We start from the raw sequence: 16,930 nt of genomic DNA, 5'->3' as shown, positions 1-16,930 counted from the left end.
AGCAAAGGGGATGAAAGGGACTCAGTGCCTTCCCAGCCAAAAGCAGAATCTGCAGGGAACGGCATCCCCTCTCTGACTGCATCCTGCATGGGTCAACAACCTAGCAAAATGACCACCTGCACTTCTGCCTCTCAGACAGAAGGTCACGAGTTTACAGTGGTCCTCTTCCAAGGGCAGAAGCCAAAGGAGGAGCAGGGTGGGCTGGCCAATAACAATTTGCCTCCTTGTAATGTACAAAATGGGTCACAACAAACAGCTGCTCAATAACACTACAAACTCAGAAACGCTAAACATGGAAAGCTAACTAGGAACTTGCTCGGTTTTAACTAATGTGACACTCCTGCATTTGATGTTGAGGAAGGGAAAAAATAGCACAGATTTACCTGGAAAGCAAGTCCCAAAAAGCAGAGCAAGATTAGAAGAGGACCCCATGTTGAAGCAATTGAAACCCACAGGTCTACATAGATAAAGTGTATTGCGCATGGTGTATTTCCCCCAGCAATTGTCTCTCAGAGTGCAATTCTTCGGGAGGCATGGGTCTTATCAAGACCATGCACAGCACTTGGTCTTGTTAAGGCCTAGATAGCAACAACAGGAAGGCCATGGGGGGACAGGGATTCCTGGGGATACCTCCCCACGCCAAGGTGCAGGGTGTGGGTGCACATGAGAGGGCTTTCTCCATTACTGCATCCAGATTCTGGAATAGTCTCCCCTCAAAGATTGACCATGCGCCTATCCTTTATGGGTTTAGGTGCATGGTGAACACCTTCCTCTTCAACCAGGCATTTATTAACCTACCTGACCTCCCCCCCCCCTCCCAGACCTGCTAGTCTAAAGCAGGGGTCTTCAAACTATGGCCCTCAGATGTTCAGGAACTACAATTCCCATCAGCCCTGCTACTTGGCCATGCTGGCAGAGGCTGATGGGAATTGTAGTTCCTGAACATCTGGAAGTTTGAAGACCTCTGGTCTAAAGGATGGGGGGGGATCAGGGTTGGGGTTATTTTAAGGCTATTTTGTTGTTTTAATTATACTTTATTGATGATGCTTTTATTGAGGTTTTCCATTATTTTTATCTTATGTAAGCTGCCCAGAGATGCTAGTATAACGTGGGATATAAATACTTATAAATAAATAAAGAGACCCAGGACAACTTCTAGAGAAGTGTGGCTGAACTTTCTCAATCTGGAGTTGGGGCGCCTTCCTGATCAAAATCAGAGCTGCCTAACAGAATCCCCCTGGGACAGGGAGCGGACTCCTTCAAGCGGGAACGGAGATGGAGGAGCAGCTGTAAGACCCGCATCAAGTGGAGGAAAGAAAGAGTCGGGCAGGGGGCAAGGGTCTCTCACCACTTCCATGAAGAGAACGGAGACATCAAAGTTGGGGTTTTTCTTCGGGTTCCTGATGACGCAGGACTGGACCACCTGCCCCCCACACTCCACCAGGAGACTGGGGGAAGAGACACTGGACAGCTGGTAGCTCTTCACGTTCCGCAGCCCCCAGGCCAAGATCTGTACTTGGGAATAATTTTTTTAAAAGATAATAATAAACCGCAACTTCAGTTTCAGAGAGTAGCCATATTGGCCTGCAGCAGAACAGGGAGATTCAAGTCCAGTAACATCCAGAAGATCCAATAAGTTTATCACTGCAAAAGCTTTTAAGAGACAAAGCTCCGACAGGTGATTTCGCTCTCGAAAGTATATCCCAAAAATGTTGGTCTCCAATTAAGCTGGGCAACGATTCTCTCCCTATCTGCACTCACGATTCTAAAGCTTCTTGCCAGAATGGTTTGCCTAAACCAGTGATGGCGAACCTATGGCACAGGTGCCAGAGGTGGCACTCAGAGCCCTCTCTGTGGGCACGCACAAACAGAGTTCATCATGTGGGGGGGGGGACTGCCCCCACACACACATCTAGGCTGGCCTGGGCCGCTGGGCTCGATTATTAGCATTAAACCTAAGTCATAGTTTTGGGGAAGCAGTATAGGTAGCCCTGTTAAGTGCTGTTAAATCCCACTGATTTTCATGCAAAGAACTAAAGTGCGATCCTTTACCTGGGAGTAAGCTTGGTTGCTGGCTTCAAAGCAAAGGCAACAACTACCACCAAGCTTATTCCCGAGTAACGCACGCCTCAGAGCCAACCATTTTTTCTTAACTAAAACCTCAGTATTCAGGTTAAATTGCCGTATTGGCACTTTGCGATAAATAAGTGGGTTTTGGGTTGCAGTTTGGGCACTCAGTCTCAAAAAGGTTCACCATCACTCGCCTAAACTGACACAGCCATGCAGGGCCGACACTTCTGCTTACAGGGATATTTTCTAGGTCCCTCAGCTGATGACCTTTGCGTGTCGTCTTCTACACTCACCTCAATGGCTGTACGTTGAAGGACAGGTTTGATTCCTTGAGGGACCATGTAGATGTTGGCTTCTCTCTGCGGTGGTGGATACGGCAGATCCAAATCTGCAGACTGGACCATGAAGAGAGCAGGAAAAGCCAAAGGGACGTTAGTTTGCTTTCATTTGTCAAGACAAACCTACAGTAAAATTGTAAAAGAATCCTGTACTGGAGTTTTCTCCTCATCTTCTCGTGGTGGAAATCAAAGCACCTTAAGGGCTTCTTAAAATTAAGAGGCTGAATATAGCCTTAGGCCCAAGAGGTAGAGGTCTTCAAATCCAAGGTCACAGCTGCGTTAGACTGAGAAATCCAGGGGCTGTGGCTTAGTGGAACAGCATCAACCTTGCATGCAGGAAGTCCGAGGTTCGATCCCAGGTATCTCCCAGTTAAAACGATCAGGCAGTAGGGGATGGGAAAGACCTGGAAAGCAGCTGCCAGTCTGAGCAGGCAAGACTGACTTCAATGGACCGAGAGACTGATTCAGCATAAAGCAGTTTCGTGTGTGCTCAGGCGTGCTCAGACACCCCTTACATTTCAAAATGCCGCCGTGGGGGTCCAGAAGATCAAAACATGATACACTTCCATTTCTTTATTCACAAAAAACATTGGAAGAAAATGAACCAATCAGAATGGGTCCTTCTTACATACACGTTACAAGGGTCAGTGCTATCAGTCACAGACCAGGAAAGGGATTTGGGCGTCTTAGTGGAAAGTTCCATGGGAATGTCAACTCAATGCATGGCAGCTGTGAAAAAGGCAAACTCTATGCTGGGGATCATTAGAAAAGGAATTGAGAATAAAACTGCAAAGATTGTTATGCCCTTATATAAAGCCGTGGTGCGACCGCACTTGGAGTACTGTGTCCAGTTCTGGTCTCCACATCTCAAAAAGGATATTGAAGAGATAGAAAAAGTGCAGAGAAGGGCAACAAGGATGATTGAGGGACTGGAGCACCTTCCTTATGAGGAGAGGATGCAGCATTTGGGACTCTTTAGTTTGGAGAGGAGACGTCTGAGAGAGGGATGATGATTGAAGTCTATAAAATTATGGCATGGGGTAGAAAATGTTGAGCAGAGAGAAACTTTTCTCTCTCTTTCTCACAATACTAGAACCAGGGGGCATTCATTGAAAATGCTGGGGGGAAGAATTAGGACTAATAAAAGGAAACACTTCTTCACGCAACGTGTGGTTGGTGTTTGGAATATGCTGCCACAGGAGGGGGTGATGGCCACTAACCTGGATAGCTTTAAAAGGGACTTGGGCAGATTTATGGAGGAGAAGTTGATCTATGCCTACCAATCTTGATCCTCTTTGATCTCAGATTGCAATTGCCTTAGCAGACCAGGTGCTCGGGAGCAGCAACAGCAGAAGGCCATTGCTTTCACCTCCTGCCTGTGAGCTCCCAAAGGCACCTGGTGGGCCACTGCGAGTAGCAGAGTGCTGGATTAGATGGACTCTGGTCTGATCCAGCAGGCTACTTCTTATGTTCTTATGTTCTTCTTTCCTGCCCCGTTGTCCCAGTGCCCAGGGCTTCCACTCCCCAGGTATGCTACCTGCACAACAGGAAGAAATATCTAGGTAGCCTCATATTATCTGTAGAGCAAATAGAAGCTCTGGAGACCCTGTGCCTGTTCCTTACGTTTTAATGAATGGTGGGACTTCTCATTGCAGCTCTGCCAGATCCCGTCCTGTTGGGCCTTGAAAAAGCCACAGATCTGGGTTCTGCGCAGTTCATTCGAGAAAAGGGAGAAGATCACAGCAGAGCTGCTTCTGTTTGCATCTCTCTGTGTGTGTGTCTCTCTCTCCTTCATCGCCTCCCCAATCAAACATACGAAACTGCTTTATATTGAACCAGTCTTATCCTTTGGGTCTATACTGCCTGATAGCAGTTCTCAGTCAGTGGCGGTGGTGTGTATGTGTGTGTGTGGGTGGGTGGGTCTTTTCCACCTCCTACTAGGTGAGATAGCCCCAGTGGGGATGCTAAGACTGTACCTTGGACTTCCCACATGCAGGGACCGGGACACAAAGCTGCGGTTCTTCCCAAGAGTGAATTTGGGTTCATCCTGACCTTGATCTTTTTTTTGAGCTCAGAGTCTCCAAAGCACAGCAAATCCCTCGGGGGAAATAAAAAGGCGCCCTTTAACCAAGGGCAGTTGGAAGCAATTTAGGAGGCAGTCAACTCTTGCCAAGCGAAAGTATTATTGCATTAAATTAAGCAGGCGGATATATTTCAAACGTCGGATCAGGTCGTATTTATTTATAGACCCCTGCATGCGTGCATTTCATGAGACTACAGAGGGAGGCGGCCCGGCGGTGGCATGCCAGAGGCACTCCGACTTAAGTGGCAATTTTCCTTGGCGGTTGCCAGGAGCTGCCAAATCAAAACAGCTTGTTGTGAGTGACAGCTGCGCCAGGCCTGCTCAGGGGTAATTGGAACCACAGATGCATCTCTGGGTGGGGAACGACCGATCCGAAGGACCGAGGGTGGAGTTTGGACAACGCACCGTCTGCGTGTGATGCTGTTGCACAAAAAGGCATTCAAGGGCAGCCATCCAGGGATGTTCCTACACCACAGCCACGCACACACGCCCTTTGGGAAACGAGGATGCTACTCCGGCCAGCAGCCCCAAGGCCTCTGCTGGAGCCCCGAGTGCAACCCTGCTCACCACCGAAGGAGGAGAGCCCAGGAAAGCCATCTCAGCTGAGTTAAGAGGGTGACGGAGAGCCAGAGAGACTGAGCCATTGACGGTTATACACTCTTGGAAAGGGGATGATGGAGTGGCCAAAGGATGCTCCTGCAGGACTTCAGCCCTTGTCTGGCATCTCATTTCAGCTGGGCGACTAACAGGGTTGCCAGAACTGTCCGACTAGCACCTTCTGCTGCCCACTGCCACTCCAAGCAGCAGCAAGATAAATTTATCCTCTAAAGATGCTGTTGATGTCCCTTCCAGGGGAAACCCGGAAGTGATGCCACATAGCTCTAGGAATCACTATGGCTTCCCAGATTCCTAGAACAATGTGACCTGCAGATCGGTTTTCGCAGATGGGATGTCATAGCACATGTGACACAAACACCCCCATATTCCTGCCCCCCCCCCCCCGCCCCAGCTGTCATTGGTTGCCAGGTGCAGCTTTTAACTATTTGTATTAAATTGTACTTTGGGGATTCTGAGTGTCATTCAGTTTTATCAATCAAATGGTGGGCTGTACATATATGATGGTAGGAAACACGAAACTTAAATGGTGTCTCTGATATCTCCCCCCCTCCAAAAAATTTACTGTAGAATGTGATAGAATCAAACCAAGGCCCCTTCCGCACATGCAAAATAATGCACTTTCAATCCACTTTCAATGCACTTTGAAGCTGGATTTTACTGTGTGGAATAGCAAACTCCACTTTCAAACAGTTGTGAAAGTGGATTGAAAGTGCATTATTCTGCATGGACAGAAGGCACCCAAGCGTCCACACGCAGACATGCCGCATCAATGGCAGCTAAAGATGCCCAGCATGAATGGAGACATGCAGCACCCAAGGCTCAGATATAAACACAACTTTCTGGGGAGCCTTTTCAAGGTAGCTAAGCTCCACCTCTCCCAAAGACCCCTTTCTTGACCTGGATGGCCTGGGCTAGCCCAGTCTTTTCAGAGCACAGAAGCTAAGCAGTCTACCCTGGTTAGTTCTCAGGTGGAAAACCACCAAGGAAGTCCTGGATCACTATGCAGAGGCAGGCAATGGCAAACCACCCCTGTTCTTCTCATGCCTTGAAAACCCCTTGAGGGGTCACCATAAATCAGCCATGCCTTGATGACAACAAAGGCACCTCCCTTACATCAGTTGTTTGCTAAAGCACAGGGGATACCGGCGGCTCCTGTGTGGGCATATCATCACAGTATGAAGAAAGAGGAACCCAACTGGCTCACCCTAATCTGGCACACAGATGGTAACCTCTGGACTGGCACCTGGGTTGACTGTAGAGCAGGGGTCTTCAAACTATGGCCCTCCAGATGTTCATGGACTACAATTCCCATCAGCCCTGCCAGCATGGCCAAGTGATAGGGCTCATGGGAATTGTAGTCTCTGAACATCTGGAGGGCCATAGTTTGAAGACCCCTGCTGTAGAGATATCCTGAGGGCATCAGCCCTAAGGTGTTTGGGACGAAGGTCACAACCCATTCAGGCCTTTGTTCAAAGAACTGAGCCCCCCAAATAGGGTCCAGAATAGAAGCTGGAAGCCCACCGAGATGTTCAGGCACTGGCGTTACGAGCTCCTGGCATGCACACACGCACACACACACGCACACACACAAACACACACACAAGGTATTCATTTAGCCAGTTTTCCATTTCTATCTCAACCTTTCCCAAGGGCTTGGAGTGAGTAATAAGAGTTTTTAAAAATCAAACAAAACCCACATATTAAAAATTCAATTAAACTAGAATTTTCCTACATATGCTGAATCTTAGAGGCTGCCTTCCAGTTCAAAGAGACACACCGGTCAGCTCTGGCGGAAAGTACAGAGGCTGAGACTTTGAACAACTGTGAGGGGAAGTTAAATCTGGGGGGGAAACAGCCACATTTTCCAGGAAGTCAAGTTCAACCTGACATCCAGCCCAAGTTTCACTAGTGTGCATTACACAAACCAAGCCCTTCTATGTGTTGGAAGAAAGGGACTTTACGCTGTTTCCTGCAGAGAGGGGTTTTACTAGCGAGCTAGTGGCTAGATGGGGACTTAGGAATTTGTCACCTTTATCATGCTGAGTCTATCCCTTTGATGTAGACTGATACTCTTAGGGACTTCCTCCCTTGCTTCCGCCTTCTTCTCAAGCCTCTCCATCTTACCTTCACCATGCCTAGGGAGAGGATGTGTCTCCTACGCATCCGCCTCCATCCAGCTAGATTAGATTAGATAGTGACCCTATCTCTCCACCTTTCTATCCAGAATGGAGTTCACTAATAAATACTCTTTTCATTAGATTAGAAACTACAAATGACTCTGACTTTCTTTTGTGTCTGAAGTTCTCTCTAGCCAGCTCAACCACGCGTTTGTGCTCAGGTAGCTTCCCTGTGTTTAGCCTCTGTGCACTCTGCTACTTTTCAAGGGATACACACGCACCAGGTGTGGATCTCCCAACACTATGCTTGTGATTTGCTCTAAGGAGGGCAGAAAATTAAACATTTTAAACAACATTTCTCATCAATGAAATGTTTAACAAAGTTTCAAAGTTTCCAGTTCCATCAGAGAAGTGTACCTGTGTACCTGTGTCATCCCGGGGCCTCTGGTAGTTTGGAGAGGAGGCACCACGGGGGTGCGAACACACAATTATTACCACTGGTAGAAATCCTCTTCCACCCCCCACCCCCCCACGTCTCCTGCCCTTTTTGAATTTATTAACTGGTTGACTGATGACAAACAAAACTGTCAATCAGCTAAATAATCTTGAACAAGGTAAACAATCATAATTGCTTATAAACAGAGCCAAGCGAGGATTATTCAGACCCTGCACAGGTGACAGGTTTTGTGGAGGAGATGGGAAGGGAACGGGGTCAGTAATGGGGCTGGGGGCTGAGAGGCAGACAGGCAGGGCAGAGAAGTCCAGAAGGAGCACCCTGTGTGTCCGAAAGACCAGGCCCAGGAAAGAGGCAACTGGAGCCCAACTGGTCCTTTATGGCATCCGATCCCCTAACAGCGGAATGGGGATATTGCTTTCTGGCCACCTTAAGTGGTGGAGGGGCAGGACGTTTTAAGTCAAGCGTCAACTTAATTTTTCAATTCTAATCAAAAACAGGGGCACAGTCGAGTGCCACTTGGCAGTCCAAGGGAACCACGGTTCTGCCACCTGGAGCCTCCAGTCCCGGCAAACAAGGCACCTTCTGCAATGAACGAGATGCCCTTCTCGTTATGAGGGGTTGGGATGAGTGCGGACGGGGGTTAGGCAAGGCAAGGCAGAAAAAGAGAACTCTGAGTGGGGTGTGAGCACATGCCAAAAAGACAGTCCTTTCTCAATCTGGATTTTTTCCCCTCCATAACCGATTCAGGGGTAGGGATAGCAGTGAAAATAGATCCTCCAGAAAGCAAAGTATCATGGGAAAGGGATGCAAGAACAGGCCTGAAAGGCCAGACCACAGCCCCCTTCTAGCCCCACATGCAGAGGTGGGATCCTGCCGGTTCTCACAGGTTCCCGAGAGTAGGTTACTAATTATTTGTGTGTGCCGAGAGGGGGTTCCTAATGGGTGATTTTGCCACGTGATTTTTGCCTTAGTTACGCCCCTCCTCTCAGCAGTAGCGCGCAGAACTTGAAGCAGTCTAGCAGGAGGGGCACCGGCGTGCGTGGCAGCCTGCGCCTGCGTGCATTCATTTCCCGCCCAAGGACCGGCGCAGTGGCTGCGTCCTTGCCACAGCCCCGCCCTGGAATGCCCCACCCCCGGAACGCCCCGCGCAGCTCCATTGGCGCTACGCCACAGTTTGAATCCCACCATCATGGGAACCTGTTACTAACATTTTTGGATCCCACCACTGCCCACATGGTGTTCTGCAGAGACTGCTGTCCTTTAGCGTCCTTCAGCATGTGACCTCCAGCTACACACTGCCTTTGTACATGGAGGTTCCATGCATAGCGCTGCTGAGAGAGTCCTCTGGCATGTTCGCTCAGACCCCAAATGGTTGCGATGCAGAAAGAAAAGCGGGAGCAGGGGCAGGGGTTTTGACCAAAATGAAAATGATACCCATTGGAGAAGCCCTTCGTGGTAGAAGCTGGCCATACACAGCTGGAGAACACCAGTCCCAAAAGAGCCAAAAAGGAAGGGGGGAGAAAGCAAGAGAAATCATTCCGAGAACATCTCAGCGCGGGCAACGTTGGGAGCAAAGGATCCTCTTGCAGCCAGGAGTGTACTGCGCATGAGGACATATGGGGTCAAATGTCCCTGGGCAGTTGCCATTTGGTCTCGTGGGGGTGAAAAATCGCCCCCCCCACTCTGCCTGCCAGCTGAGGTCCAAAGAGCTCTCCATCAGCGGCAGCGGCAGGCAAGTGGGAAGGATGGCCTGACGGCCGAAAGGCGTGCTCTGGAGAGCAACCTGTGCAGTGGGGACGCCTCGCCCCCTGAACCACACATTTCAAAGGCTTGGGCTCCAGCATGGCCCACTCGTCTTCTCTCAAGTCCCTATTCTTTGATGACCACCCACTGAGTTTGGGGACTGAAGGAAAGACGGCTGGACCTGCCTGGATCACTGCAGTTTTCTGGTGTTTGGCCAGGGAATGGTGTGGTTCAGGGCTATCAGCCAGATCCAGAGGCATATCTGGGGAAAATAATGCCCGGGGGCCCCCTCAGATTTTGCCCCAGGCTCCATTTCCCCTAGATATGCCTCTGCTTGAAGCCAACAAAGCTTTCAGCTAGACCACAGGTGTCAAACTCGCGGCCCTCCAGATGTTATGGACCACAGTTCCCATCATCACTTGCCAGCATCATGTTGGCAGGTGATGATGGGAACTGTAGTCCATAACATCTGGAGGGCCGTGAGTTTGACACCTATGAGCTAGACAGACCACTTCACTCACCAAGAATGTTTCAAGGGAGGGGTACTCCAATGCAGGAGAGGAGCAGCCATGAGGGAGGAGGGGCCAGCATGCCCAACAGTGCCTGCTTCGCTTTGGCTGAACCACCCTGATGCCCAATTGCACTTCACAATGGAAGCCTCAAGACTGACCAAGGGGAGGCAGTGAGCTCTTGTTTATTTATTTAAAACATGTAGCAGTGGCTTTTCTTCCCTAAGGTGCTCAGTGTGGCTTACGACATAGATAAAATACATGAAATAAAATATGCAGAAACCTAGCATGAGGTAGTGGTTAAGAGTGGCAGACCCTGATCTGGGGAACCAGTTTGATTCCCCACTCATCCATGTGAGCAGCAGGCTCTAATCGGATGAACTAGGCCTGATTCCCACTGAGCCAGCCCTGTACATAACTGCCTTCCCCTCACCACCCAACCAAGGAGCTCACAATTAAATGGAAGAACAAGGAAGAATCTTGCACCCAAACTTCCACTGGCTACCCTGCTCAAAGGAGAGACATAATGCTCGCCAGGTTTAATGTTATGCCTTCTGCCTTGTTACATGGCAGATTTAATAAGCAAGAAAAGGCTAAAAGATTGTGCGCATGTAACGATGGCTCAGTTGAATCTCTGGCCCACCAATTACTACACTGTCTCAGATTCAAGGAAATCAGATCCAAGTATGTGAATCTTACTCCTTTACATTTACCCCATCTCCCCAATTTAATTAGATTACACTACTTGTTGGACAATCCTGATCCTTCTCTCTGTATGATAGTGGCAGACTTTCTCCTGGAAATTACTAAACGCCAGTAGATTTCCTTCGACCTAACATTTATTTCCTGTATTGCATATGCTTTTTAATCCTTTGTTAAAAATTATTGTTGTTGTACTGTTGTCTATGCCAATAAAGGCTTGCTAAATAACTTCCACTGGCTTAGTCAGCCTTGGCTATATAAATGTCAGGTGTGCTTTCATGTTCTCCTCTTCGCTGCTGGTCTCTGGGCAGTCCCCTGACATCATCAGCATCCAAATAAAAAGTCAAGACTCACCTCATCCAAAATAGTCGGCATCTCGGTCTGCACCGTTGGCCCAATTTGAGCAAGGAGACGTGTAGGACATGGAGAAGGCAGGATACAAGGAGGGGAAAAAGGAGGAAGGCAGTTATTGTTACAGAATGATGTAAAAGACAAGCATTCACAGCGGACATTTGCATTTTGCAGCCGCACTCAGCTTGATGGCCTAAAAAAATCCTGCCGCCCAGTTCTCAAATTCTAACATATGATGTGAGCATCCATTCATACAGCTAGGGTGTTGTGGGTTTTCTGGGTCCTCTGAAGATGCCAGCCACAGATGCAGGCGAAATGTCAGGAGAAAATGCTACTGGAACATGGCCATACAACCCGGAAAACCCACAACACCCTAGTGATTCTGGTCGTGAAAGCCTTCAACATTTATACAGCTGTTTATCATAGACATTTTGGAAAAATGCCAGATTTTGGAAAAATGCCCAGCAAAGGGGATGGGACTGGGACCTGCAGTAATTTGTGTAAATTAAAGATCCTTCAAGAGGTCCTCTTCTTACCTGCAAATTGGGCTTCCCCCCACCCTCACTCCCCACCTCCATCTTAGTTAAGAACAACAGAAACCCAAACATTCACAAGTTTAGCCCCACCTAGAATTGCCTTGTGGGATGGGAGATGTCGCGCCCCAGCTGGCCTTGCCCACTGGCACTCCAGTAGCCACAGGAGAAGGGGAAAAAATTAAAATCACTGTCAATGACAGCATGACATCACTTCAAGGGAAATCTGGAAGTGACTTCACTCCTCTCTAGGAATCACCAAAAACTCTATTGTTTTATCACAGAGTTTCTGGCAGTTCCTAGAATGGCATGACATTGCTTCCAGATTTTCCCAGAAGTGACATCATGCAGCCTTTGATGTCTGCTCTCCCACTGGTTGCCAGGGCTAGCATATCTGCAGCAATTGCCTTGCAATGACAGGAGGGAGGAAATGGATGTTTGCATGTGTAACCCCCATGCTCAGAATGGGTTGACCCAGAAAGGGGTGGAGTCTCAAAGCAGCAAGAGGCTGCAGCAGACCTCATGTAGTTGGAGGAGACAAGGCTACCAGACTCGGATCTTGGTTGTATAAGCCCTTAACACCTTGTTAAGGTAACTGCAATATTGTTGGGAACTACTGGGAAGGTAGTTGTTTATTTTTGCTATGTTGTAAATGTTGGAGTTTATTGTTTCAGGGTTTCTTTTTGTGGTTGTAATGGGTGAGAGTTCTCCTGGAAACCTTCACCGTGTTGAATCCTGTTCACCAAGCCCTTGGAGTCTTCAGGAGCAAGAAGAATTGGACTTGGCAGTATCAGTAGACTGTAACTAGAAGTACTTGAAAATGCAACCTGAACAGGACCTTGAACTGTGATGTTAAATGTTGATGTTATATGTTAAGAAAGTAAACCATTTTGTTTTTAAAATTTGTTGTTGCAAACTCATTCCAAGTTCTGCCCCACAGAACCCACAAGCTGAGGTTACACATGCACATACACACATCCTCTGGAGTTCTGCAAAGTTCCACTGCAGGTCCTGAGCATCACAATCTTACCTCAAAGCCAGGGATGTGGTGGATGGCCGGCTGGAGAAAGCGAAACACAAATATTAGTTCACTGCCCTGGTCTGAACAGACAGCACTCTTGAGGCCCGGTTCTCACCTACAAACAGCAACATGATGTCCCCCACTGGAGGTGTTCCCACAGAGTGAAGCGTGGATTTAGTAGCTCCCCCAACGACTTCCGTCACATTCACTCTTCCAAAGGTACAGACATCATTTTTTTAAAAAAAAAAACAAACCCTTGTTTTTGCAGGTTTTGCCCCTTTGGGCCTTCTTGCCAGTCTCACGTTCACAGAAAAAAAATCTGCAGTTTGGGGCATAAGAAACGTACACGGAAATATGCAGAAGCTGGGAATTAGAAAAAAACTGTACGAGGAAGGAGGTCTTGACCCAAGCGGCACAGGCTAGTGACCCAGTGGTGGCGAACCTTTGGCACTCCAGATGTTATGGACCACAATTCCCATCAGCCCCTTCCAGCATGGCCAATTGGCCATGCTGGCAGGGGCTGATGGGAATTGTAGTCCATAACATCTGGAGTGCCAAAGGTTCGCCACCACGGGGCTAGTCGGATCTTGTCAAATCCCAGACGTTCAGCAGGGTCGGCCCTGGATAGTTCTTGGATGGGAGACCACCAAGGAAGTCTAGGGTTGCTACACAAAGGCCGGCAATAGCCATCTCCTTCCATTCGTCCCTTGCTTTGAAAACTCTACAGGGTCTCCGTAAGTCAGTGGCGACTTGATTGCCCTTCCTACCACCGCCTTCAGGAGGAGTGGAATAGTAGCTAGGGAGGAAAGATGAGGACCCGGAAATGGGACGAGGGTCAGCTCACCCCCTCACTCCTTCCTTCCAGGAATCAATACAGCCAGCTGCAAACGGCTTCCCAGACTGCGCTGGGCCCGCTCTGACTTCCCCATCCCTGATTAATCGGTCTGCGATCGTGCTAGCATGCAAGTCCAGAGCTCCCTGACCCCTGCTCGCGCCCTTCTGCGATCCCGTCCAGAACTGCTTGTGTTTTCTGAATGTTTCCCCCACGCAACAGCTGGAAATCTTCCCAGCTCCGATTCTCACATTGCAACAAATGCCGGAATCTGCCCATGCTCAGACGCTTCACGGCTGCATTGCTGTCCAGGGCTGAGCATAGTGTGCTACTGTTGTCTGTTAAGCCAGGGCAACTGTGTGCTGCAACTTAATTCCCCACCGCCACCGCTGCCAAGATGTTAAAGCTGGCCCGGCTGCCAGCCGTTTCCCTCTTGCCGCAAAGACCAGACCAGAGCTGCCTTTCCCAGCCAGGCACCGTTCTTGGCCCTCGCCAACTTCAACAACGCGCATGTGCCAGCTGGCAGGGGCTGCCCACAGACATGGCAGCCTCGCCTTTCCACCGCAAGGACTCCGCGTGCACCTCCCGGTGGCACAGCACCACCTGGCTGGCTGGCACAGAGCTGGACGTGGAGCCATCTCCCCTTCCCACCGGCTAATGGAGACATCATCCTAATGGAAACAGGCCCAGGAACTAGAGTGCCCCCTCCTTCTCTCCCTCCCTCCCTGCCACACATCGCAGGGGAAGGTGGAAGTCAGCCAAAAAGGTTCCTGTTTCCTCTGGAAGCAGCTCCTTCCCGTGTATTTCTCTTTTTAAAATTCATTTCCCCATCTCCTCAACCTGACTGCGGCAAAGGGACAACAGCGGGGTGCTGTGTGGTTTCCGGGCTGTATGGCCGTGTTCTAGCAGCATTCTCTCCTGACGTTGCGACTGCATCTGTGGCTGAATGCATCTTCAGAGGATCTCCTCTGAAGATGCATTCAGCCACAGATGCAGGCAAAACGTCAGGAGAGAATGCTGCTAGAACACGGTCAGACACCAGCACCCCAGTGATTCCGGCCGTGAAAGCCTTCGACAATACAAAGGTACAACAGTTGCTGTGCTGAACAGTCTCTCTATGCCGGGTGGGTGAGAGGCGAGAAATTGGAGGAGGGAAGATTGTCTCTGTCTCCAGGAATGGTCCTTCCAGCTGGGGTAGCCAATCTCCAGGCGGAGACTGGAGACCTCCCAGAATTCCAACTGATCTTCAGCCTACAGAGAACAGCCCACCCACCCACCCTGGATAAAAACGACAACGTCTGTGGCTTTACTCCTCTGCTGAGTTCCCTCCCATTCCCAAACTTTGTCCTGCAGCGGTTAAGAGCAGGTGGAGTCTAATCTGGAGAACCAGGTTTGATTCCTCACTCCTCCAGTGATTCCAGCCGTGAAAGCCTTTGACAATATATTGGCTCACTGTCTCCCCCACCTCCCCCACCTGAGACCCTTGTCCTTCTCAAGACCCACACACACAGAGACTTCCTTATGAGGAGAGGCTGCAGCGTTTGGGACTCTTTAGTTTGGAGAGGAGACGTCTGAGGGGGATATGATTGAAGTCTATAAAATTATGCATGGGGTAGAAAATGTTAACAGAGAGAACTTTTTCTCTCTTTCTCACAATACCAGAACCAGGGGGCATTCATTGAAAATGCTGGGGGGAAGAATTAGGACTAATAAAAGGAAACACTTCTTCACGCAACATGTGATTGGTGTTTGGAATATGCTGCCACAGGAGGTGGTGATGGCCACTAACCTGGGTAGCTTTAAAAGGGGCTTGGACAGATTTATGGAGAAGTCAACCTATGGCTACCAATCTTGATCCTCTTTGATCTGAGATTGCAAATGCCTTAACAGTCCAGGTGCTCGGGAGCAACAGCCGCAGAAGGCCATTGCTTTCACATTCTGCAGGTAAGCTCCCAAAGGCACCTGGTGGGCCACTGCGAGTAGCAGAGAGCTGGACTAGATGGACTCTGGTCTGATCCAGCTGGCTTGTTCTTATGTTCTTATGTTCTTCTTATAAAACAAGCCTCAACTGGGTGCAAAGTGCCTTCAACCACTGGACCCCTAGGGCGCTGGTAACCGTGCCTCAGCCAAAAATAATGTAAACAATTGATAGCCTCTGACCCCCCCCCCCCCCTCCCTGTTCACTTCTTGCTTGTCCTTCTCAAGCCAAAAACCTCCCCCGCCCCCCAGCCCCCCGACTCACCTTCTCCCTCTGAATGAGCTCAAATGCTGCCAGCAGCTCCCCTGCTTTCTGGCTGCCCATGATGATGGAATACCAGGACAGCCTTGGTGTGCGGTCCATGCTCGGCTTGCAGATGCAGCGACCCATGAATTCGTCAGCACCCTGGGCAGAGGAGAAGACACCCCACGCATAAGAGCGTTTGGTTCATTCTGCATTCATGAAACTGAACAGGACTGTTTTAGAGAGCTGGTCCTCCGGATCCCCCAGATCCAAGGGGGGTGCTCCACAGCCAGGCAGCTGCTGCAGAGAAATGGCTTCTTTGGATAAGGAGATCCCAAATGGACTTGGAATGGGCGCAGGGAGAGAAATAGCTCCTGCCTCCTCACCAAGCCACTTCCTGCACAAAAATACCATTGGGGGGGGGGGGAGGGGAAGCGATTTCTCCAGTGTTGCGGCTTCATGTGCACAGATACTCAGTGGGGCAGCTATCGCTTTTTTCCCCTTATTCTGTCCACCACCTTCCTGGTGCTACAGGAACAAATAACTGGGATGTGCGTTCATCTCCAAACTGCAAAGATTATCTGCAGAAGTCCCCATCTGTTACATGTGCCACTGTGACAAAAAAAGGGGATAGGAACTATGGAATTACAAATGGGGGGCTGCAAATCTTGTGAGGGGAATCCCATCCCACCCCCCCACCAAGCATAGCTCCAGGTCCCCCCCCCCCCCCCGCAGCCCCTGGTAGTAGCCATGGTGACAGCATAGCCCAGGAGCATCTGATGTGGTTTGCTTGGCCCAAAGATCACAGGGGGCAAGCTCAGCTACATTGGCCATGTGCAGACAATGCTTTTAAAAAGGGATTTAAACCCCATTTTTCAGATTTTTCTGTGCACCTAGGGGGTCCCCTAAGTCTGCAGAAACATCTGTTGGGGTCAGTGTGCCCCTCATCTGCAGATTTAGGCGTCTGCAGGCAAGGGACACAGTTAGGAATTAGCTACATAGATGAATGAATGAATGGATGGATGGATGGATGGATGGATGGATGGGATGGAGGGATGGATGGATGGATGGATGGATGGATGGATGGATGGATGGATGGATGGATGGATGGATGGATGGATGGATGGATGGATGGATGGATGGATGGATGGATGGATGGATGGATGGATGGATGGATAGATGGATGGATGGGTGGGTGGGTGGGTGGGTGGGTGGATACTGCTCTTTCCTTCAGGGAATTCTTCTGGACAAATCCTCATGGGAACAAGTGGGGGATGAACTGAGCCCAAACGTATATAATACTGCCTCTGTGGGTCTGTGCATTTCAGTTAGATT

General features: G+C 49.5%; 1 protein-coding gene across 1 annotated transcript in view; it reads right to left on the bottom strand.

Annotated features, from left to right (window-relative positions):
* DYSF (dysferlin) overlaps positions 1–16,930 on the bottom strand; it is a 132,878-nt gene that overhangs the window by 55,361 nt on the left and 60,587 nt on the right. The window contains 5 exon segments of the mRNA XM_048508779.1: positions 1,349–1,510; positions 2,364–2,465; positions 10,992–11,018; positions 12,552–12,581; positions 15,617–15,757. Of these exon segments, the coding sequence (XP_048364736.1) occupies positions 1,349–1,510; positions 2,364–2,465; positions 10,992–11,018; positions 12,552–12,581; positions 15,617–15,757 (462 nt within the window).

The sequence above is a fragment of the Sphaerodactylus townsendi genome, linkage group LG10 (genome assembly GCF_021028975.2).
Source record: "Sphaerodactylus townsendi isolate TG3544 linkage group LG10, MPM_Stown_v2.3, whole genome shotgun sequence".
In the NCBI taxonomy this organism is placed as follows: Eukaryota; Metazoa; Chordata; class Lepidosauria; order Squamata; family Sphaerodactylidae; genus Sphaerodactylus; species Sphaerodactylus townsendi.
This window is presented reverse-complemented; position numbering and strand designations above follow the sequence as displayed.